The sequence below is a fragment of the Thamnophis elegans genome, chromosome 15 (genome assembly GCF_009769535.1).
Source record: "Thamnophis elegans isolate rThaEle1 chromosome 15, rThaEle1.pri, whole genome shotgun sequence".
Classification (NCBI taxonomy): Eukaryota; Metazoa; Chordata; class Lepidosauria; order Squamata; family Colubridae; genus Thamnophis; species Thamnophis elegans.
In genome coordinates, this window is record NC_045555.1 from 48,885,415 (window position 1) to 48,911,362 (window position 25,948).

Below are 25,948 nucleotides of genomic sequence, written 5' to 3' on the forward strand. Positions count from 1 at the left end.
CATTTGATTAGTATATGAATAGCCATTTTTTTAATGAATAACAGCATCTTCAAATGACCGCTAAACCCCAGAAAATATGGTGGTACAAGTATAACAGACCAAGCTTCCCCAACTGGATGTTCTGCAAATTAATACGTCTGAAACCCTCATTATCCTTCAATGAATTCTAGACTAAATTATCTGACAAATGGAAAATTTGGAATGCACCTGGCGATACAATTTTCTTCGTACTCGGAGTAGTTTTAACATTTGGGGTCAGTCAGCCAGAAACATCTAAAAATCTATGACAGATAACTCTGTCACAGAAAACAAGGCTAGATATTTTAATATCAAATTCTGCTAAGTTTGAATTCTTTCACCAATATGAAACAAAATGGCAAACCACTTCTGAAACTTTCTTAGTTACCACAGGTGATGCGATCATAAATATTTTAATTAACAATGTACATGTTTTAAAACACATTGGAAGTACACTTTTTTAGGAAAGTGTTAAATCTAGCTTGCACTATTTAAACTGGTTAATGCAAAGACTGAGATAACCCAGTTCGCTAATTTCTACTAATCCTGAGAAAGATATAGCATATTTTTTTCACATTTCCTATTTTTATAAAGTAGAATTTTCAAAATGCTTAAATAAGGTTCACAAAATAAAACTGTGTCTTTAAAATCATATTACTGTATAAATCTCATTATCTCCAAGCTTTCTTTCTTTCAGACCTTAAAAACACGCATGTCTAAAAGCTATCAGGGTATCACCTGTTTTCATGCACCGTATTAGCCAAGGGATTAGCCAGGAGCTCACTTTGAAAAGCAAACTGTCAAAAGAAGGCATTCACATCAGCGTACAGCGCTAGCCATCCGTGCAGGGGTATGCCACTGCAGGATTTAAGTCTGTAGAACTGCCATTATAAAAAGTAACAAAACCTTGGTGGATATCACAAAGAAATTCAAGGTTAGCATGAAGTAAAATTACTCTCTCCTTTTGAAGTTAGAAAAGTTTTCTTTTCTTTTAGAAATTCAAAAAAATAATGTCTGAATCAATTCCTTTTATTTGCTTACATTTTAAAAATAACTCAAACACCAGAATTGCATTTTAAATTGCAACTCCTTTGTTGGAAATTTGTTGGACTGACGCTTAATATTGAAAATGGCAAAGAAAATCAATATCCAATATTATATTGTTAATATATTAAGAATAAGCTTTTTATATAAATCTGCCTGAAGCTTAAAAAGAGCATCTGATAATTTCAGTTATCTTTTATGCACTTTTTTAAAAAAAATTGCAATATCCAATGTAATGCAAATATTCTCATCTAAAAGTAGATTAGAGCTATCCTCTTCTTATTTAACAGCCCAACAGGAGTTATTCCTGTCTTGGACAATTTAGTAGTGGCAATGTAGCTGTAGAATTTCAGCTGTAAAGCTTTGAATAGATTCCTCCTATTTACACATTTGGATCACATTTTTATTTCAAAAGGCATATATTAAAAGATGTAACAGAGTTTGTTCCTAGTTTTATATGACCTTTCCCCCTGGGTTGAACGCTACCATCTGCATTTCATATTTCTTTCTCTTTATGTGATTTCTATGCATAATACTGCAATAATCTTGTTCTATGCATGCTCCAGATACGTATGCCAAACCTTTTGAAGGGCACCAAGACAATCTTCTAGATAGGAACAATCTAGAACACAGAAAAGGAACTCTTCCTTCCTCAACTGAGTGCTTATAAAACCAGCTGGTTTCCCATTGAAATATGTATGTACCTATACTTCTGAAATATACATAGAAATAGAAATAGTATAGTGAAATCTCATATAATATTTGATTTTAATGCAAGGATGCTAGTTTTCTTAGTCATTTTTAATATTAAGGGCCAGTCCAATGAATTTCTAAGAAAGGAGTTGCAATTTAAATATATAATTATGTTGATACTTGATTTATTTTTAAAATCTTTTGCAACTGTCCAATTTTATTGTATTTCATGTTATCCATATAAGTGTTGGTTAAAATGGCATGACTCTATAAACCAATGATTATCCCTACTTTGTTTGAAGTGGACTTGGAAATAAATGACAAATGTAATTTTATAGGAAGGCTACATTCTATTACCAATTTAGACCCTAATATATTAAGCAGATACACCCTGTAATAAAGATGGGATTTTTTTCATTCAAAAGCTAATGTTATGGGACAGTTAGACTGATTTAGACTGATTGGTGAGATCCATATGTAAATCTCAACCCAACCATGAAGTTCAAATTGTTTCCCCCCAATCACTATCTTTAAGATTAATGTACCTCACAGGATTATTTTGAAGATAAAATTCCATAATGCTTTGTACACCTGGGCAACATAAATAATTGTTGTGTAACTATCCCACTTCTTTAAGCAATTCGCTCCCATAGCATCTACTGAACTAATCCATTTGCATAAACAGAAACTAGGTAGCTCCTCGCCAATTGCCTTCAGTTTTCCTCCATCATCATCATCATCATCATCATCATCATCATCATCATCATCATGTGGTTAATCTTTGGTGAGATTCACAGCCTTTGGGGCTAGCTGGTAGCTCAACAGCTCGAGTCCTAACCAAGGACCTAGGATCTGTTAAGGTAACGTTGGAGGATATAAGCTGTTCCAAGTAGGGAGGTTTTTTGTGGAATCAGAATGTTCAAGTCTGATAAATTTAAAATTTCCAAATAACGAGGTAGCCCTTTGGGTATTGCTCCAAGGGCTCCAATTACAATCGGGACAATACACGATTTTTTTCCACAGTCGCTCAACTTCAATTTGCAAGTCCCGGTACTTTGTGATTTTTTTCTTGCTGTTTATCTTCAATTCGTGCATCTCTAGGTATTGCAATGTCAATGAATCATACTTTTTTCTTTTCAACTATTGTTATGTCAGGTGTGTTGTGGGCCAAGTGCCTGTCAGTCTGAATTCTGAAGCCCCACAAGATCTTGACTTTCTCATTCTCTAAAACCTTCTCAACTGATGGTCCCAGTGGTTTTTGCTGTACTCAAATCCAAACTTTGGCACAATTTCCAGTGAATGATCTTAGCAACGCGGTCATGGCATTGTAGGTAGTCAGTTTGTGAACTTTTGCTGCACCCACTGATCAGGTGGTCGACTGTCTCGTCTTTCTCATTACAGAGGCGACATCTGCTGTTGGTGGTAACATGTTGAATTTTTGCCTTCATGTAGTTTGTGGCTAAGGCTTGTTCTTGAGCTGCCAAATAAAGCCTTCTGTTTCTTTTTTCAGTGCTCCTGATCTTAACCAGTTCCAAGTTAGCTTTTGGTCAGCTTTGCCTTCAATACTTTTCAAGTATGGCTATGCATAGCTTCATTTTTCCAATTTTCAGCTCGCTTCTCAATTACTTCTTTCTTACATTCAGCTTTTGACTTAGTTGTCTTTAAAAGGCCTCCTTTATTACTTCCTTAATCATTGGTTCTTCACTTTTCTGGACGTAATCATTCAAGCTGTGTTTTTCTTCTTCCATGGTCTGTTTTACTTGTAGGAGTCCTCGACCACCCTCTGCTCTTGGTAGATATAATCAGTCAACATCACTTTTAGGGTGCAAAGCATGATTCATTGTCATAAGCTTCCTTGTTTTTCTGTCCAAATTGTCCAACTCCATCTGGGTCCAGTCAATTATTCCTGCAGAGTATCGGATCACAGGTATAGCCCAGATATTTATGGCTTTTATGATGTTTTCTCCACTCAATTTGGACTTTAATATCTTGCGAATTCGTCGAATGTACTTGGCTGAAGTTAATTCCTTGACTTTATTATGCATTAAGTCAGAGGCCTCTAAAATCCCCAAGTACTTGTAGCCTTCTTCTGGTTTTACTCCCTTTATCACTTCTTCATTCTCAAGTTCTATTCCATCATCTTCTATGACCTTGCCTGCTTTGGTTCCCATTGTTGCACATTTGTCAATTCCAAACTGCATACCAATGTCTTGGCTAAATTCTTTTGCGCTTTCAATTAATAAATTCAGTTCAGCTTTTGATTTACCAACCAGCTTCAAATCATCCATGTACACCAAGTGCGAAATTTTCAGTCCTTTCTTTGCAAGTTCGTATCCATAGTTCATCTTCTTCAAAATGATTGTCAGTGGTAGATAAAAAGTAGGGGTGAAAGGGAATCTCCCTGGAAAATGCCTCGTTTAATTTCAACTTCATCCAGTACTTCTTCATTAGCTATAAGCTTCGTTTTCCAGAGGTTCATTGAAATTTCCACGAATTTTTGTATGTTGCTGCTGATACCAAAGATTTTCAGGCATTTCTTGATCCAGCTATGGGGAACTGAATCAAATGCTTTCTTATAGTCTATCCAAGCCATGAACAGGTTGGTTCGTCTTTTCTTTGAATTCTTTAGGATTAGTTTGTCAATCAGCAGTTGGTCCTTTGTTCGTCTTGAATTTTTGCAGCATCCTTTCTGTTCTACAGGAAGCAAGTTTTCTTTCCAAGTATCCATACATTTGGTTTGCAATGATACCAGTAAGGATCTTGTATGTTGTTGGCAAACAGGTGATTGGCCGGTAGTTTCCAGGATCCTTTCCTTTTTCTTTATCTTTTTGGATCAAAAATGTCCTTCCAGTTGTCATCCATTCATCATTTTCAGGTGTTTTAAGACCTGGTTCATTTGGGCTGCCAATCTTTTATGCAACTTGTAAGTGCCTTTAACCAGAAGCCACAGAGCTCATCTGGTCCAGGTACACTCCAGTTCTTCACTTTTCTTGACTTTCTTTGCACCATTTCTTTTGTTATTTTCACATCTTCCATTTTATGCACTTTAATAGAATCCTCAATCTGTTTGATCCATTTTGCATTTCTGTTGGGCTTCTTGTTGTTTCCCCAAAAATTCTTCCAGAATTTCCGAGCTTTCTCTTTATCAGGCTTTTCATTTGTTGTTACTCCATCTCCACTTTCTAAGCTCTTATAAAACTGGTGCTGATTTGCTCTGAACTGTGAGTTTTCCTTGAATTGAGTTACTCGGTTTTCATATCTTTTCATCTTTTCAGCAACGGCAACAACCCTCTGCTTCAGCTCTTCAATTACTATCACGATTTCTTTATTCTCCATCTTGTTTTCAGGCTGTTTTTGACCTGCTTGTTCTTCAGCTGACCTTGCCTTAGGTTCTTCAAGTTGCTCAAGTCTCCATGAAATTTTTTGTTTGTTTTGTTATTAACATTTTGCAAGAGATAACATTATGTAATCATGTCGTGTGTATCCGGTACGCCTCTCGCTAAAATCAGGAAATGCAGAACTGAAAGTGAAAAATACCCAATATGATAATGTCCACGTGTTTTTCTTAGTTTCTTATATTGAATGACATTTTATATAAAAGCCATGATCTGCTTTCCTGTCGCTTCCACCTGATACAGCAGAGCATACATTATGTTTGCCCCGTGTTCTGTTCTAGGCATTCTAGCGGCTGATCAGGGAGAAAAGGTGTCAGGAAGTTGCAAAGCTGTGATTCAAATAATTGTAAGTTCCATAGTACTCACATAGGAGAGTCCATGACTTGGCTCTATTATGAACTATCTTTTCCCCCTTGCCTTGTGAAGGGAGGGGGCAGGGAAAGGAAAGCTGCACAGATTGCATGTAAAACAAATTGTTAGGAAAGAAATCTTAGTGTGACATTTCACTCGTAACGCCTTAGCATTGCAGTAAAACAAGACAACTGGTAAAATTATAGGAAAACAAATGCATAATTTCTTCCTCATTTAGCCATTTTTGAGGTTGCAGTATAGGAAAGTCATTAATGTTGTGTCCTCCTATTGATATTCTAAGCCTTTCAGGGGATAAGTAATGCTTTTCCTATATTCCTCCATGTGGCCAGTTAAATTAGACACATTATTTGTATGCTGTTGGAGAACACTGATCAATAGACACTTGGAAAGTCCTCTACATCTAAGTAAAAACATTTTCTTAGTGTCAATGAGTGTCTAGTTTGAGTTGTACATTGCAACTATTGTTAAATTTAACAAAAGAACAAAATAAGTATTTCTGGCATTTCAATATTCAAGGCAAAGAACAAACAGCTAAAATAAAACAAGTTAGGAAGTAAGTTACCTTTTGTTTTTAATGAAGTAATAAAACTTGCTGCAAAACCTCATACACATTAAATTCATAATGCAAAACAGGACTTTGTAAATTGCAGAATGTTTTATTGATGCAAACCTTTTCTTAAGAAAAGATCATTCATCCATAGGCTACATTTAATTTATGATAAATAAACACACATACATCCAAGATCTGATCAAGACATATCTGTGTACAAACAGAATACTACAGAGAAAATCTTTTTTCCAATTGGTGCTGCAACACTTCCATGTAATTAATGAAATACCCACATCTGTGATTCACCAAACACCATGCATACTGTTACCTGATAATCCCCTTGTATTCTGATCTTAGAGCAAATTTACAGAAATTGAACCTGTGTTCGATTTATTTAATTCATTCTATATATGATATACAGTTGGTTACTAGGTATGATTAGTATTTTTTGTTATTTATTACTGTGTTTTTATAAATTTTTATCTTCTTTTACCTTTTATATTGACTGTATTCACTGAATCCAATGGGGCTTACGTCTAAGAAATGGTTACATCAACAAGTTATATCAACAAGTTATCGATCTAGAATATGTTTCACAAATACTGTGTAATGTTGAAGATTACTATCTTTTTGAGACAGAAATATAAATCCGTAAATAAATGTTATGAATTAATGCTTCTAGTGTGAAATTCTAACTAGATAATAGGTACATTATTTAAAATATCAGCATATCTGTTAAATTCATTTGGTGCACATTATTGAAGTTTTTTGGGGGGAAATTATACAAGAGAAAATGTGACTTTGGACTGTCTTATGATTTTAATATAAAAAGAGCATATAGACTGAAGCACGGCTTTGTTTTCTGCCATTAATACTTCATTATGGTAAATGCAATAGTTCTAAAGCTCTAATATACCCAAGAGTTCATAACACCAAACAGCATTCATGCTATTCATCCAACAAGACACAGTGTTCTAATTTATGAATTAGCTGAATGTCTACTGGCAAATGCATTGGCAATTTTTTTCATTGGAGACACAATCCTATTCCAAGAAGACAACTTTATCTAGTCTAATATTTGCCTTTCAAGAGGTTCTTCTTCTACTTCCATCACTGCTGCATTACGCTGAAATTTTTAAAAGACCTTGAGTTTGTACTTAAATTTCACAGAAATCAGAGGATACTATGGGTACACATAGACCAAGACAAGCTGCTTTCTCCTACCATATTTTCCTCTGAGACCACAGGAAACTTTCTTTTTTATAAAACTTTTTTTTTTTTAAAATAACAGCAGGATGTAAAAGTAGAGTCTGTTTAGTTTAGTAGCACTTACTTTACAGTAAATATGTATACAATGAAAACCCAATTAAGTCTCTTTCTGATAGATTTTAATGCAAATTCTGTCACTAATCCCATGCAGGCAGCCCTTGGTTAATGACTGTCCTATTTAGTGACTGTTTGAAGTTGCCATAGTACTTTAAAAAGTTAGCTTTATGACCAGTCATCAAATGTATGGCCATCATGGTCACATGATGAAGCTCTGGATGCTTCACAATTGGCCTGCAGTCATGACCATCACAACGGCCTGCAGTCATGATTTGGAGGCATCACAGTTGACTTCTGACAAAACCAATGAAGAAGCCGGTGGTAAAGTCACAAGTGCAGCCACTTGATGCCTCTCACCTGATGACCATGGGTGATTTGCTTAATGACTGCAATGGAACGTTGTAAGTCAGGTGCAGTCCCATGATGCCTCACTTAATGATACGTTGCCTAGCAATGGGATTCCCAATCCCAGTTGCAGTCATTTATATAAGGACTATCTGTAACCTGTTGGCTATGTCAAAACTGCCTAGGTTCAGGCAACAATAAAGAACGCTTCAGTCATAGAGTTCAGTCTAGAATGGCTGAATCCGCCTATGCCAAAATAAGACCAAGGGTATTAAAATTTAGCCCGATACCTTAATCTCGCCACAGGTTGTTCTTCTGTTCTCCTTCATTTCTCCCCTTTGCTCCAATGTAATTACTCCAGAGGTTACATTTGAGAATAATTAACCAATTAACAGTGTAATGTTACTTCAAAGCAAATTAACTAAATGTTGTTTCTTCCCATGTTTCAGGTCCAAAATCTTTGGTTGGGCTCATGGTATTTTCTGAGCTGTTTACCTGAATGTGATTTGTTACCAACAGTTTAATTTATGACTTATATACAGTGTATTCTCTATAATTGAACCATAATATTCTTTCATCTTTTACTTTTCAAGTTGTATCACTGATTAAAACAACGTGCGTAGGTCTGCATCATTATTTGGGGAGATCCACAGTAAGAAAATATTAAAGTATTATAGAGTTTTTGCCTTTCTTCTAAACAACTGAAGCTATTTTTAAATAATCAGTGTAATATCAATCAACCAAGAAAGATCAGGAAGGGATCTTTTTCATATTAATCCTACGTGAAGTTTTGTATGCGTCTTTGGAGTAGCATCTCCATTTATGCCTTAATAAATATTATATTTCCTCCTCTCAACCCATATCAAAAAGAAGACTTTGGGCAGTTTGGAATGGTGTGTGTGTGTATGTGTGTTGTGTGTATACACACATACATACACACACACACATACATACACATATACATATTTACTTATGTTACTCTGCATGTACATTCTGTATATAGATTATGCAGTGATTCTTGCTAGTGCTCTGTTATACACAGAAAGATCAAAAGAACTTTGCAATTAGTTCTGCAAACAACGCAAAGACAGCAGCTTCATATGTACCTTTAACAATAAACTTTCCACATGCCAATGCCATAGATATTCATATGGAGGTGAAACATTTGCACTTTGAAAAAGAGGCTACAGTTTCGTAAGGTTACTTGATGATAAAGACTATGCCAAAGCACACATTTGTTTTAACCATGGCTTGAAGAAAACATTGTTATTTGTTTCCTACAAAATGCTAACTATAAATGGTTTGCAAACCATGCCTGGTTTTGCATATCAGCCCAAAATCAAATGGAAGTGGGAGTGAAGACAGTCAGTGAGGATTAGTAGACTGTTTATTAATATCAAAAAATTGTCAACAGGTTTCACAATGGAAAAGCTATTAAAAAGGCTTCTGTTGTAATGTCAAGGATTTCTTAGCATCATAATTATTTTTAAAGAATTATGTGTTTTACTGACAAACATATGATATTTAGAAAAAAACATATAAGGAAAAATTGTATTTATATTTGAAATTTGTATTCAGTATATTATTTTTTGCTGAAAAAACTCAATTAAATATTTGAAGTATGTTTACATGCACATGTGTGTACATACATACATATTATATAATTAAAATAAAAGTTTACAGTCACTAAATGAAAGGAAATGGGGGACAGTCACTTCCAACAATGATTTGCCACATGAATTTTTGAAAACTTTCAAAGACGTTTTGCATGCCTAACTGATGGCAAATGTATCTCTTTTGAACTCATATAAAGTTAGATACTCAAGCAAGTGGCTTCAAGGAAAGGATAACGAAGAGACATAACAAAGAAACTAGCTGCCTGAAAGGGCTTCTTCCAATCCAACATGCACAGGCTCAGAACTGGCATTTCCTGAAAACTGACGTGTGTGAAATAAAACCAATTGAAACTACTGGTAGGTAAAAGCAAATCCGACTAAGGTGATGCATCCAAAGGAAGAGGGGGAGCACTGTTGATAGGAATAAGAGGTACAATTTCTATGCCCATTCAAATAAAGTTGTCATCTAAACTGGCCTAGTATGTTTTTGACTTAGAGATAACAGTCAAATTATTCTTTGAGACTGAAAAGAATCACCTCTATTCAAAAAAAAATGGCACAGAACAAAAATGCAACCAAATAGAACTTCAGCTAGATTTTCAAATTACAAAGTTTAAATATCAATCCCATATTTATAAATAAATATACAAAATTACTACATCTACTGGTTAAATAGTTTGTATATTTTTGTTGGTTCGTTTTAGAAAGAGAATATTATTTTAAACAGAATAATAAAATATTAGATGTTTAGTTGGGGTGATGAACAGAAAGGAGGCAGAAGACTTATCTTTTCAATGTTTCCACTCTCTATAGTAAATTGGTGTATGCATGCAAAAAATGAGATTTGGAGTGAAGAGTAATCTACTCCACTGATGACAGTCACCATTGGAAACCAAATGTGGCACAGGAAACCAGATCCAGATTTATAATACACTCTTCTGAATTTCTCCAAATTTGCAAAAGGAATATTCAGCAACCAAATCCTTTAGCTGATTGCTATAATTTGCACACCAAGAAGCTTTAGTTGTGTGTAAAAGTAATATCCTGGCTCCACCTCGTGGTGAAAGTGTGCTCAGCACAAGAGGCTGGGGGGGGGGGGATAGGAGTCAAGAAAATGTACCCCCCCACCCCCAGCCCAAGAGGTAAAATGATCTAAAATGAACTAATCAAATATTTCAATTCTTCTTGTACTAAATTAAATTATACCAGTCTTCCTGAATCATTTTATTATATTTAGAAAATTTCCTTCTGACAGATAATACACTCATCAAGATCAAGCATGTGTTTTCCATTTCTGGGAACACACTGAATTTTCTGAAAGCCATTAATAATACAGGATTTATATACAAGATAAATTCAATTTCTTTTTTCAGTTAATGGCCAATTAATTGAGGCAAGCCTGACTGCAAATATTGCTCAAATGTCATTAATCTAACAAAAGTTAACTTTAGAATTTTTTGCAATCAGGAGAACATGATTTTAAGGTAATGTTATTTTATGCTACAGCACAATCCCTGGCTTATTTAAAGGTCACATTAGCTTAAAGTACTGAAATTCATCACTGTAGGGGCATTTATATTGAAAGTGAGACATCTCCAGCATTCATTACATATGTATTTCTGTTAGTTCACTGTGTGTGATATTTGGTTGATGTACTCTTCCCTTCTTACTTTCAGTGTTCAGGTTTTCAAATAAATTGATTCCACCAAGTCACATTTGTGTTCATTATATCATATAGTTCTTATCTGCTATGACAATAACACAGATGTTTATAAACAAAATACTCTCTCCCACAAACCAAGTATTCATTCATTTCCTTTTTATCACGACTTATCTCTGAAAATTCAGCACGGAATGCTTGGAGGTCTCCTCGTTCCATCCACAAAGCAGTAGTGGATAGACTAGGAAGCAACTGGATTGAGAGTGGCCTGAAGTCACCCGGGACTCCATGACTGAGTTGGCACTTGAACATAGTCCAAAATCAACATCTGAACAACTACCATGTATTCTCCTAACCTGGCAACAAACAGAATGAGATCTGAGAAAAATGAAAATGGCATTAAGAAGATAAGTCATTTTTAACGTTCTTATAAGCCTGGGGACAGGATGAATACAGGCAGCTGTTTACATAGCTAGGGTTTGCTTGTGGATTTGTGGGAAGATATGGTAGTTTCTGATTCTTAAACTGCGTCAATTAGTTTACAATTTTTAATTTGGTTTCTTTTTTATTTGACCGATAAGGAGTTTTGTGGGGTTATTTATTTTTGAGAATGTGTCAGTGAGACAGTTGCTCTATTGAGGATATGTGGAGTTTCAGTGCAAACACAACAGCAATCTATAATCAAGCAACCCACAATTCTGACTTTATAACCATGACTTCAAATCTTCGGGAATGGTGGTGATAAGATTTCAGACAGCATCCAATTCTGGTTTAGAATTATGTAAACTTGTATTTTTATGATTATTTTATGATAATATGCATAATATATTACTAGCATCTAACTATCATGTGATGGTTTTTATCTTAGAAAGCAATTGAAATGTGTAATTATTTTTCGCAGGATTAAATCTGGGTCAATCACCGGGACACCAAAGGTTTAGTCCTCTAAGCTTTCACACCTGGGCTGGAGCCCGTCCTCAGGGATCTCCACTGGATGGCGTGTTTTGGGATATTCCATGAGTAGTATTTATGTGATGCCTGGTTGGGTATGGCTTCTCACTGGTTGATTGAGATGTTGGCCTGCTTTTTGTTATCATAGTTGAAATTTTTGTTACTTATATGGGTTTGTAAAGTCATCTATTTTATGTGGAGTATTATCTCCAGCCATTATCACACTGCTGCTACAAGCTTTTATTAATGCCTGTTCTGTCTTTTTAAAAATAAAGCTAACATCTAGAGTGCTCTTATTAAATGCATTTGCGGTTGCAAATTAAATACACTATACTTCTGCCCTGCAATAACTCTAAAAATCTTACGTAACCCTTCCTCAACGATATTTCTCCATATATGCCAATAATGCAACTCCTAGAATTTATTTGACCAACATTTGACCAAAATTACTGGGAATTGTATCTAAAGGTTAACAAAGGCCACCTTTTGTAAAGATGAGTAAGTGAAATCATCTATAACATATAAAAAGTGTGCCAGGAAATGTACCGTAAAGTGTTCCTGTGACTTGAAATTTTCATCCAGATAAACCCGGGCTCTGTTGTAGTCTTTCATAGCATCACTGGATAGCAATTCTCTGGAAAACAAAATTAAAAAGAAAATGTGCAGAGTAAATTTCTTTTGAAATATTAAGGAACTGTGTGCGAAAAATCAAAACATATCAACAGCCCCTTATTTTGGGGGAGGTTACTGGAGAAATCAGTTACAAATGTACAATGGAAATAAATTGCTGCATTTAATTAATTGCTATTCTATTGTTTATTTGTTGAGTTCTCCTTCACAAGTCAAGCCATGCGTCTTTGCAGGCACCTTTCAAATATGTTCCACTAAAAGGAATCTTAGTGTAATGAAAATGAGAGGGCCCTTCTCTCCAGTGCTCAGGAGAGGGCGCTGTTTCTCCTTTTTCAGCAGAGGGAAAAACATTTCTTTTTAAATTCACTTATGTGGTAAAAGTATGTCTAAAAAAATTATACTCCAAGAATAAATTACCACCAAACCACATTAGACAGAAGACCTGTGGTGATTAATTTACTTTGAAGTGGAATACAATTACTCTTCTGCAGAGGTAAAATAATCAGAAAAAGGATCCATTCAAAATGGAAAGTACTATAGCATAAAGTAGCCAGCCTTATCAGAAGGCGCTAACTGTCCCGCGTGGTTCTACTATTGTTGTTGTTGTTGTTGTTATTTTAAACCATCAATAAACCGATTGACCCTAACTCAAAATATATAAACTTGGGCATTAGGAACCTGAAAAATTGATTGTGTTTTTGTATGTTCCTTCAAGTGGCCCGGGGGGGGGGGGGGGTTATTTTACAAAAAATAAGTATACACATTTTTTAAAAAATGTAAATTATAAATGTTTTCAATGAGTTCAGAATTTAAACTGAATAATAAAACTGTTTTCTATTTTAACTATTTTGTATAATGTCTTTATCTAAACTTTTTTTAAAGTCCAATTTCACGATATTCTCATGTTTTTTTCTTCTACAGTGGTGCTTCTGAACCCTTTTGAATTTTCAATATTTCTGCATAAGTAAAGCTTAAAACATGATGCTTTCCACATGTTCTAAAACTAGATAAAATTAAAACTAGATAAACAGAGTCAAAAACATTATACTTGTTTGCATACTTTTAAACACCATTATATAGCCATAATATATGCATATATTGATGGCCTCTGTATTCTTATCTTAATCCTGTATATCTTTTTGCCAATCTCTGCAGAGCTACACACTTGTCTCGACAGAGTCTTTTCTTTCAGTTAATCTTTTCTATTTCTGTTCTGTCAGTGTTATTACTTTTTTCCCCATATTTTCTCTTTTACTTATTCACGGCTTTTCTTCATTCTCCTCCTCTTTGTTCCGCCTGTGGGAAATGGCTCAAAGAACTTTGATCTGACAAGAGTTCTGAGGGAAGGAAATAAAATGCCTCTCTCCCCCCCCAACTCCCCCCAATTTTTTCAGTAATTTCCTTCTTTCCAGTTGCCTCATCATGGCTCTCATTTTGCCCGTTTGTTTATTAAATTTGCTTGGTGCCCACCTGACACGAGGTTCACCCAGGGCTGGGCTTCAAAAACTTCACCAACGGGTTCTCTGCCCAGGTGCTGGGTGGGTGTGGCCATTGTGGGAGTGGCCTAGTCGGCCTCCTGCACCACAGCGGTGTGTGTGTGTGTGTGTGTGTGTGTTTGCCTTCCCCAGGCTCTGGAGGCTTTCCTCAAACCTCTGGGAGGGTGAAAACTGCCTCCCTCAGGCTCCGGAGGCCGGAAATGGGCTCGTTTTTCCCCCTCCCCAAGCCTCTGCACGGGCTCTGCACTTACCTCACATCCAAGACGGGCCGCGTGGAGACTCCTGGGAGGGGAGGAGGGGGAGAGGGGAGGTGGGATTTGAAGGTTCTCCGAACCGGGCATAACATTAGCTACGGGTTCTCCCGAACCTGGGCAAACCTCTAGCAGCCCACCCCTGGGTTTACCCCTCTGTTTCCCTGAGCTTCCCCTCTGCTAATTCAGCCTATTCTTCATGAGGCCTGTGGCTGCAGAGTTCCCAGAAGCCACCTTGTCCTCCCTCTCTTCCTGTCTGACTGGTAGCTGGGTGGTCCTGGTGATGGCGGAGGTCGTGGCTGCCTACAAAGAATTAAGCTGCACAGAAAGTCCGGAAAGCCTCTGCAGAGTCCAAGGGCATCACTGGAAATAATATCATGGAGGCTTTGCTCTATGCTTGTTCCTTTCTGCTTTAGAATAATATTTCAATGTATCAAAAAACAATAGGCCAAAATTGGGCCTGGCAGGCACCAAAAGAGAAGTCTTGGGGGGACAAAGGTCTACGGCTTCCTCACAGGGTTAGATGAACCAAATGCTCTGATCTGGTCTAAAGCAGCTTCCTAGGAATCTTAGTTTCAAAATGGTTGAAGTAATAGCAAGATAAGCCAAACAGGAAGTGCAAGCAATTCTCCTTAGATAAGGAATACTGGATTATAAAATAATGTGCTTACTGTAGAGGTGAAGCGAGTAATAATTTGAAGAGGGTATTAAATGGTTTGTATTTATTTTCTTTTAAAAAATAATTAAAGTTGACTAAGCAAAAGTATTTATTTAGCTTTGGTCTGCCTTTTTTGTTACTTACTTAACAAACTTGTCCACGTGAGACATGGATGCTTCATAGTTTTTCCCTCCAAACTCTTGACAGTGTAATGCCATGAAGTGTGGCTTATGTGCGTGTACAATCTGCAAAATAAAAGAAATGTATGAATATCGCATCCCAAAATGGTATTTATTAGACGAAGCCAGCTAAAAAGCAATGTTCAATAAATCAATGTTCAACAATCACAGTAATGACTCAATTCAAAATTTATGTAATCTCATTTACTGTACATACTTTTCTGAATACCATGCTAAGGTCTCTGAGTCTATAAGGTGTCAGAATGCGTATTTCCCTATATCATTTTTGTACAGCTTTTTCAAACAAGGAGATAAAAACAAAAAAGGACATGTAAAATATTGATCTATCAATACTTGGGTACATATCTATGAGTAAATAAATAATATCTACTGCACATTTGTATGATATTTTCTAAGTTAAATGTGACCCATCTGTAAAGCAAATAAGATGAAATGATTCTAAGTTTTATGAACGTTTTATGGAACTGGAATACTTGCACTTTTTATACTTGGAAAACTAGTATAACTATTGTTCTTCTCCAAACCAGTTGTATTTAAATTAGCTTGAAGAATTTTGACAAATAAAATACAAGAAGTGGGGATTTAACTTACCTTATTTTTCAGAGTATAAGACGCACTGGAGTATAAGATGCTCCAATATTTTTAAGAGGCAAATTAAAAAAAAAGTTTTTGCACTCTGCAGACCTCCCAAAAACAGCACTTTTTCATGAAAATGGGCACTTTTTTCTCAAAAAAAGGGAATGCATAGCCTTTAGGAGGCTTGTAGAGTGCTCCTGGGGGTTGGGGGGGAGCAAAAACGAGCAAAAAATGGCCCGTTTTTTGTGAAAGCTGGCCCAGGTTTTTTGTCAAAAAAGGCATGCATAGCCTTTAGGAGGCTTATAGAGAGCTCCTGGGGACTGGGGGGGGGGTAAAAACGAGCAAAAAACAGCCCATTTTCACTCATTTTTCCCTCCCCAGCCCCCAGAAGCACTCTGAAAGCCTCTCAAACCTTCTGCATGTCCATTTTTGCAAAGGGGATGGGGTTTCTGGAGGCCAAAAATGCTGCATTCAACGTATAAGACGCACCCAGATTTCCCCCCTCTTTTTTGAAGGGAAAAAAGTGTGCCTTATACTCTGAAAAATACGGTATATACACATAAACCGAACTAAAATATTAAGTTGTGAAATAGGCAAATAAATGAGCAGCTTTCATTCCTGTGCAGATTAGGAAATTGACAAGGAACTCATCCTTGGGGCCATGTTAATTTATGTTTTAACTGTTGCTTAACTGTTGCTTAACTGTTAGAAACCTGCTGAAGTTACACTGTCCTGGTAGCTGGGTTCCATCCTGCCAAGAGTAATGAGGCTTCCAAGTGATGCATTCTGAAGACAGCATAGCCGTGTTTCTGGGATCCTCTGGCTTCATTTCTCCCTTCCCAGTGAATATCCCTGCTGATGGTTAAACACAATCACCAATCTCTGTTCCCAAGGCATGGCAAAGGAGGACTGGGCTTAGAGAATAACTTTCAAGATTTCAAGCTGCTGACGGGCTATTTGCCAAAGCCAGTGACCTGCCCCCCCCGTTCCTCCCTGCTGGCACGCCGTCCCAAGCCTGGGGGCTGCCCCACCCTGCTCCTCCTGCCATTCCTCCAAAATCAACAAAGCCGCCCCCTCAGTCTCTGGCTCAAAATACATGAAGTTCAGTACAGAAATTAAAAATATACATAAATAAAAGAGCGCAACACAACTAAGAAACATAGAACAGAACTAATAAAGCTCAACGTTAACCATAATGCAACTAAAATGGAGCACACCCAGACAACCTTTGTTGAGAGTTGCTTTCAGAAGGTGGGAGCCACCTGGCTGCCCTCTGAGAAGCTACCTAGAGGTCTGGACCTGCCCTCAAAACACGGGGCTTCCACGCGCCCCTTACCCCGCTGAAGGGAGATTGGGCCAGCTGCCCCAGTTTCAATGGGAGAATATCATCCTATAGAAAAGTTGGTGAGACGTCATGCCGGGGTTTATAGCACCAATATTATAAAGTATCCCTGAAAGGCCATTAGTAACCAAGGCAGAGTCTGCAACGTGATGTAATGTACTGCCACCTTTTAATCCTGATTATAACATAAATTCTGAACCAACTGCAGCCTCTGAATGGTCCTTAAAGATGTGGAACACGTTACAATAAACCAGAGAAATGGCAACACATAATGAGGGAACGAGGGAAGAGATGCTGCCTAAGAAACAACCAGACAGAAGACGGAGGAGCCTCCAATGGCTGCACCATTAGAGAAAGAAACTTCGAAGGAATGGATCAAAAGATTGAAAGTGGCAGCCAGGAAGTTTTGTACCTTCAGACTTGCAAAGGTTCTGTGAATGTAGCCTCACAGAAAAGTAGATTTACCTCATCTAATCATGTTTCCTGTCTGGTTTACCATGGAGGTCTGACACGACAACAGAATGAATCACTGTAACAAGGTCTCCCGCCCCCAGATGTAGCTTTCACCTACTGTTCTCCTCATCATCTTCTTTCGAATATTCTATTTTTACATTTATTGTGGAGATATTAATGCTGGATTTGTTCGAATCCTGTTATGATGCATGTTTTATTGTTTTGCTCTAAAGCACCATGAATCAGCAAACTGAACTCCGGGATAAGCAAATTAAAAAAAAAAAACTAATAAATCATGGTAAGATTTTAAAATGGGAATTATCCTTGGTATATTTAAAATAATTCCATAAAAGACCAAAATAAAATAGTCTCAGGAATAGTGTGTGTGTGTGTCTGTGAGGGGGGAGGAGAGAGAAGGGGGATATAGATATAGATATATGTATATGCATTTTGTGTCACAAAAGCATTATTTATCAGCACAAATGCAACACACACACACACAACACACACACACACACACATACTGGTCTTCTTGTATTCGGGTCATTGTCATGTTTATTCATGTTGTGGGGCCAGAGTTTGGTATGTTGATATGTTGATGACACTTTCGTGATTTGGCCACGCGGGAAAGAAAAACTGGACAACTTCCTCACACATCTCAACAGCCTACACCCCAAAATATAATTCACTATGGAAATAGAAGCAAACAACCAACTTCCCTTTCTGGATGTCCTAATCTACAAAAAAACCAATGGCTCCCTAGGACACACCATCTACAGGGAAAAAACACACACCAACCGCTACTTAAAGGCACAATCGCATCCTCACCCTGCACAGATCAACTCTGTAGCCAAGACCCTCATCTCCAGAACCAAATGCCTAGCTGACAGAGACCACCTGAACACTGAATTACACTCTCTCACAAACATATTAATCACCAACGGATTCCAAATAAAAACAATTACCAACCTAATCCAAAGGGAGACTCCCTCCCAAGAACCGAGACACAGAACAGGACAACGGCATCGCCCTCCTCCCTTACATCAAAGGCACCACAGATAAAATCAGCAAAATTCTCCACCAACACAATATCAAGACAGCCTCCAACACTGACCAAAAAATAGCCAAAAATCTTAAGAAACCTCAAAGACAAAATCCAGCTAGAAAACCAAGGAGTCTACGAAATACCATGCAAAATTTGCCCTGCAACATACCTAGGACAAACGAACAGGGGAATAAAGGTACACATCGCAGAACACAAGAACGCAGTAAGAAAAAAAGAAAAAACTTTCTCCATTTTCCAGCACCTTAAAGCTACAGGACATTAAATTAATTTTGAAGGAACCAAATTAATCTCCAAAACTGAACACTTCAACAAGAGAATAATTATGTAAGCTATCGAAATAGAGAAACACCCCCACAACATGAATAAACGTGACGATGCCTCCTGCCTGCCAGACATCTGGAAACCAGCCCTGGTAAACAAACGAGCCCCACCCACCATCCAGGCCGTTACAACACAAAACAACAACGGACACACAGCCAGCACCAATCAGCACCAATCTACCAATCATGATACAGCCACACAGCCAATCAACCCACTTACTGAAACAACGCCAGCACTCCACACACCCCCACCAAGATTTATAGAAAGACGGCAGCTCCGACCAGGCTTTAAGCCGAAAACTCCAGCCTGAAGATGACAAGTGAGACCTCACCGAAACGTTGCCAAGACAATCTCAATCTTACACGGGAAAAGACCCGAATACAACAAGACCAGCATACCTACACCCGTGAAAAGCTACAGAAACATACAGAGATGCAGACAGAACACATGCAGATAGAAGGCTAACTGTATTCAGTGAAATATAATTTTAAAAGTAAAAGCAGGAAATGTACAAGGCAAAATTATATGACTGAGAACACCTTGGCTCTTCTACCACCACATAAAAGAGGTGGGGTGACGAGTAAGAATTACTGCTTTTGGCCCTCTAAAATTATCTGTCTGAATGAAGAATGAAGTGGGACTTTCTTCCTGTTTTGAAAGCTCAAACGGGACAGCCACAAACTGCTAACCACACGAGTTAGCTTCTCATTTTTGTCCCAGTGTGTAATATGGAAGGTGTGGAGCTGTAAGATTATTCCTAGGAAACAGAAGTATCACAGGCTGCCGTGCATCCCCTAATCATCTCGCAACCGGATTACAGTGATGTGCTCAGCAGGGGGCTCTTCTTGAAGACCATCTGGCAACTACTGCTGGTCCACAAGGCAGCAATACAGGGACCATGTTATGCATGTGTGACTGATGCACTGTGACCTGAACTGGTTCCCAGTTGGCTGCTGTTAAATTTTAAGGGCCTGATGTTTATCTTAGAGGCTTTCATACCATAGAAGGGCCTGGTTAGCTGAGGGATCTCTTATCAACTGTTGTCCTCTGCATATGCATTCAGTCCAGTAGGGTGAGTGAACTACACATCCCATCAATTAAAGAATATCATTCTGCAGACCTAGGAACAGTGGTGGGTTTCAAAAAAATTTAAAACCTACTCTGTGGGTGTGGCCTCCTTTGTGGGAGTGGCTTGCCGGTCATATGCTCTCTCTCTCTCTCTCTCTCTCTCTCTCTCTTTCTCTCCTTCCTTTTGTCTCTCTGTCCCTTTTTTCTTTTTTTCTTTCATCTCTCTCTCACTTTTTCTTTCTTTTTTTCTTTTTTTCTTTATTTATTCTTTCTTTCTCTTTCTCTCTCTGTGTGAGTCTGTCTGTCTGTCTCTCTCTCTCTGTTGTGTGTGGCTCTTTGCCTCTCTCTCCCTCCCTCTCTCTGTCTCTCTCTCTGTGTATCTCTCTCCTCCCTCCCTCTGTGTCTGTGTGTCTCTCATTCCCTCTGTCTCTCTGTGCCTCTGTCTGTCTGTCTTTCTCTATCACACACACACACACATAGACACAGAAACAGACACACACACACACATACTGTGGTCACCTTGTTGAGTGGTTTCAATCATATTGAAACACTCAACAACTGGCCTGTATTCATGTTTTTTGCAGCATTCTGCAGACATGGGAGCAAAATATATGGTTAAAAGTACCTGCATCGGGCGTTCTTCCCTGGGGGGCTCCGCAGAACATCCCAAGACCAATGGCTCCGGGATGAGGGACGGAATCTTCCGCCGTGGGGCCAATAAAGCTTCGTCCACAGAGGCAGCAGGACCAAAGCCCCTCTCCCAACTGCCCTCCCTCCCTCTGAGTGGGCGAGGGACCCGGCTGCCCCGCTGCCTCTGGCTTCCCTTCCCAGAGTCTCCAACTCTCGGGGGCCGTAATTGTGCAGGCTGTGCGTCCGGCTTATGTTTTCCATGGGGGTGACGGATGGCTCCGGAATCGCTCCATGCCTTGGAAAACATAGGCGGCAGCGGGGCAGCCGGGACAAGGCAGGGCAACCCTCACGGCTTGTTCAAACAGCAAAAGAAAAGGACAGGAGAGGAGTTCGGCTGTTTGAAAAGCCCCGCTTGGAACTCCTCTCCTGCTCCTTCTTTGGTTGTTTCTATATGCCGAGCGGTCACGCTGCCTTGTCGGCAAGGGCGCTTTGCAGCGACAGGGGCCAGGACCGGTACCGGCGTTCCCGGAAGTTAATTACTTACGGGTTCACCGACCAACCCCTGCCTAGGAAGCACTCCTACTTTACTGCAATTCCAGCCTTTTGGAATGTTTCATCCTTGAATTTATGTTCTTCAAGAAACTACTGAAGATCTGGTGTTCTTTCCAGGCTTTGGGAACAAGTTGATAGTGGAAGTTCCCATTTTTATTTTGCTTTATTTTAATCTGATTTATTTTGGACTTTTTGTATTTTGCTATTCTGGTTGGCTGCATTTCTTTTAATATGTTGGATTTTAATTGTGAGTTCCCAGAGTCATTTAGGAGTTGGGAAACCTATAAAATAAATTAGCTAACTTAAGGGAACATTAGGTTCAGATCTGACTTTTTTTTCTGAGTTCACATATTAGCTTTTTCACACTAACATGTCACTTGAAGGAACTTTTAAAATCCCTTTGTTTTTGTTGTCTTGTAGAAATGGTGAATCCTCTGGATTTCAGCTATAAACTGCACAGCATTTTATAAACGACATATCCAAAGAAACCAACATTCTGAGCACAAGGATCCACAGGCTACCTTTCAATTATATGGGAAGTTCCTTATAGCCTTTTGCTGGCAAATCATATGACCAAAGAAAAGCTATAATTAAATTATATTTTGAGAAAGTCAAATAGCCAGTTCTTTTTTTAAAAAAGACTTATGATGAGAGCTGCTTTTTAAAATATAAAATATCTTATGTGCTATTTTGCAATTTCCACTCTTCTGCAACCATAAATCTGCTTCTTCTTCCAACCGTGTTTCTCCAAAAAGAAGCCCTAATGCATCTTTTGGAGCAAAAATAATAATAATTAAAGACCAGATCTTATTTTCGGGGAAACATGGTAACTACTGTATAAGAAATGGAAGCACAACATTAAGTCTGTTGCAAACGTAATAAAAGTGCAGTCTACTAAAATCAGTTGAGTTCCATACTCTTAACTTACAGCAAAGCAGTGCTGGGTGCAGCCAGACATGTTTCAGTTTATATCTGCATGAACTTTGGGTTTCCATCTAATGTTCAATTATTTTATACACAGATAATCCTCAAACTTGCAGCCATTCATTTATGAACTGTTTGAAGTTACAATGGCACTGAAAATAGCGATTTATGACCATTCCTCACATCTAAGACTACCACAACATCCTCACAGTGAGGTGATCACAATCTGGGTGCTTGGCAACTGACATGTATTTACAATGGTTGCAGCATCCTACTTGTCATGTTATCACTATTGGGAAAGTCGCTTGAGAAAGTCGCTTCTGACAAACAAATTCAACGTAGGAAGCTGGATTCGCTTAATGACCGCATGGTTCACTTAGCTGAAGTGCTTTGCTTAACAATCATGGCCAAAAAAAGGTCATAAAATCGGGCCTGACTCAATAAACAATGGAAACCCTGATTCCAATTGTGGTTGAAAGTTGAGGACTACCTGTAGATAAGGATAGGCTTCTGCTGATCATTCTCTCTGGGCTGAGCTCCGTGGAGCAGCTGCTTTAAGGCTTTCCAGCCCTTTCAGAGATGTCCTGGCACGTCTGTTGTGGTTGTTGTCTTATATATCCAGAAGGCCAGAATAACTGACAAAATGAAGCCAGTATGTGAGCAAATAATCTCAGCTAAATCAGCTGATTCTCAGCCTAACAAGGACACCTCGTGGATGAAAAGAAGAGGAAAATAAACTCATTCTTCATCTCAGGCTGTTTGCAAGAGGAATGATATAAAAAGGTGGTACTTAATGCAAGTAATGAATAATGCAAGTAGTGTAATAAATAAATAAATTAAATATTGGCATGAGCCGACTAGGAATAACCCACTTCCACTAAATTAAAATGAGAAAACACTTAGTTCCAAGAACACAGCATCCATAAAGTATAAGGTTTAAATATGTGTATGGAGGAAGGAACAGTATGGAATAAGACTGCTATGAAATGTCCATTGACATTGACAAGTTTAAAACTTTGATTAGGACATTCGTGCCACGATGAAGGTAGGTTTCCATCTTGGGTAGAGTTCATCTGATACTGTTAATTTACTTCTAGAAGACCATCTAGTTATATCTCGCTATTATTCCCTTATAGGAAGGGAACCTATAAACGTATTAGCCACCGGTCATGTCATGGCTGCTTAAAGTTACAAGCGCCTTGGAAAGGCTGCTTCGTCTCTTGTAAAGCACAACCAGCCATTGTAAACATTCCACCGACCCCGAGGTCACGTAAATGCATTTCGGGGACTTGGCAACCGGCTCAAATGCTGCAGTGTCCACTCTTCGTTTGTGATTTGTGACCCTTTTTTTGGCCATGTTCCAGCAGAAAATGACAAAAATGCCCTTTAGATACGGTGGATTTGCTTAACAACCCTGGTGATTCAGTTTACAAGCATGGTGATTTGCTTTACAACCATAATATAAACAGATGTAAAATTGAGTCAGGCCACGTGGTGACCTGGTTAACAACTGCCCAACTACCAAAATTGTGGTCATTAAGCGAGGCTTACCTATAAATCCATGTTGATTCGATTATTATACGGGTCTCAGAAAATGAGAAAGGTCCTTTTCCCTCCAAAAGATTAATTATGTAACTCAAACAACATAGTTATCAACTTTTTCATATTTTTACAGTATTCTACAACAACTCTGAGCCTTTCTGAATTTCATAAATATTTCCTGCAATAAAGGTGTGGCTAAATCATTTGAATGAGTTTGAGAAATTCTTGGAAGCTTCATTGTATTAAAAACAATCTACAACAGATATCTCTACAACTGAACTATAGTGAACTCTATGCACCCTATAAAATATAATATTAAGTTGAAAACTAAAAACATAAACAAAATGAAAAAAGGCATACCAGACTAAAAACAACAATGATAACAAACCACAATAGCCACCTCCCCCCCCCCAAAAAAAAAACCTTCAGACCTGGGCCGAAAGCCAGAGTTTAGGGGCTTTGGGGAACCCGAGGAGAGAGGGAGGATTATCATTTGTCTGAAATGGTATATAGGGTTTCCTGCCTGAGCAGGGGGTTGGACTAGAAGACCTCCAACGTCCCTTCCAACTCTGTTATTCCATTATCCTAATTTGGGAGAGGAAGATACTATTTTAGAGGGTGGAGCCCTCAACAAATTTGGTTCTCTAATTTGGTTCTTTACCAGATTACCATGGATCAAGACAATACAAGGTAATCAAGAAATTGCACCATGACAAATAAAAAAAACATATTATTCCTAAATTATATTTCATTATTTCCATGTCAACAAAATAAAATCCTTTGCATAAATATTAAGAATGTTCAGCTTTGTGGCTTAGTTTTCTTAGAAACTTGTTCCAATTAAGTCCCAGGCTAAATTAAAATCCCCTATCAGCATTATATGGTCTTCCTGTAAACAGAATGCTTAACAAAATCTCTATGTAAAATAATTACTTTATCTGTGATTGGCCCATTAAAATCAATTACAGTGTTCTGACTCTCACTGTTCAACTAAAATTATATAATGGCTTCTAAGGTTTGAAGTGTATTGTTCAGTTATAAAATGAGAAGTCTTAATTAATGTAAAACTCCTGTAACCAATTTTGAGTTGCCACAATTACAAATCTTGGCAATCCCAATTTTTTTGCATGGAAACATTTTTCATCACAAACAAAAGAAGTTTTTTTGAAACTTACTCTTATTTTTGTAAAATAAAAATGAAAAGATATGCAGTAAAGGTAAGTTAAAACTGAAAAATGAACACATCGAAATCCCTAGTCACGAAAAAGAGAAATTAAGGGAAAAAATTGGAAAAGAAAAACCAATACTTTGGAATGACTCAGCCTTCCATCCTTCCGAGGTCGGTAAACTGAGGACCCAGATTGTTGGGGGGCAATAGGCTGACTCTGTAAACTGCTTAGAGAGGACTGTAAAAGCACTGGGAAGCAGTGTATAAGTCTAAGGGCTACTGCTATTGCTATTTAAGAAAAAAAGGTGAAAAGAAAAATAGAAAGAAAAAAGGGAGAAAATCCCCATTTCTGAAAAGACTCCTGGTGAGACATACTTAAATTGCACACTTACCCACTCTGTCCCCTAAGCTAAAAACATTTCCAACTGAAAAATTAAATCTAAAATAAATAATCGACTACAAACTTAAATATAAAAGAAAAAAAAATCCTCTTGACATTGGCGAGCATTGATTTTGTAGTCCAATTTCAGTTCGTGTGTGTGTGTGTGTGTGTGTGTGTGTGTGTGTGTGTGTGTGTATATATATATATATATATATATATATATATATATATATATATATATATATAAACTTACAACAGTTCATTTAATGATGGTTCAAAGTTACAACTGCACTGAAAAAAGTGATTTATGACCATTTTTCACATGCAAGCATTGCAGCATCCCATGGTCACATGATCAAAATTAAAGTGCGACTGTTCCAGAGTCACGTGATCCCCTTTTGAGATCGGACAAGTAAAGTCAGTGGAGAAGCCAGATTCATTTAACAACCGTGTTACTAATTTAACAACTGCAGTGTTTCACTTAACAAATGTGGCAAAAAAAAGATTGTAAAATGGGGCAAAACTCACAACAAATTTCTCAGATACAACATAAATGTTGGGCTCAATTGAGGTCGTAAGTTGAAGACTACCTGTAATTGTAGCATAATCATTCCAAAAAATTCAAGGTCTTTATTTCTTCCTGTAACTAAGCATGATTTAATTTATCATGGTTTTTACTATCTTGGAAGGCAATTCAGGAAAGAAGATTAATTTCCCAA

The 25,948-nt window shown here is 37.7% G+C and overlaps 1 protein-coding gene across 1 annotated transcript in view; it reads right to left on the reverse strand.

Moving 5' to 3' along the window:
* The window catches only part of INPP5A (inositol polyphosphate-5-phosphatase A), a 232,977-nt gene that overhangs the window by 131,932 nt on the left and 75,097 nt on the right, over positions 1 to 25,948 (reverse strand). Inside the window, 2 exon segments of the mRNA XM_032231735.1 lie at positions 12,517 to 12,604; positions 15,150 to 15,250. Coding sequence (XP_032087626.1) covers positions 12,517 to 12,604; positions 15,150 to 15,250 — 189 coding nt within the window.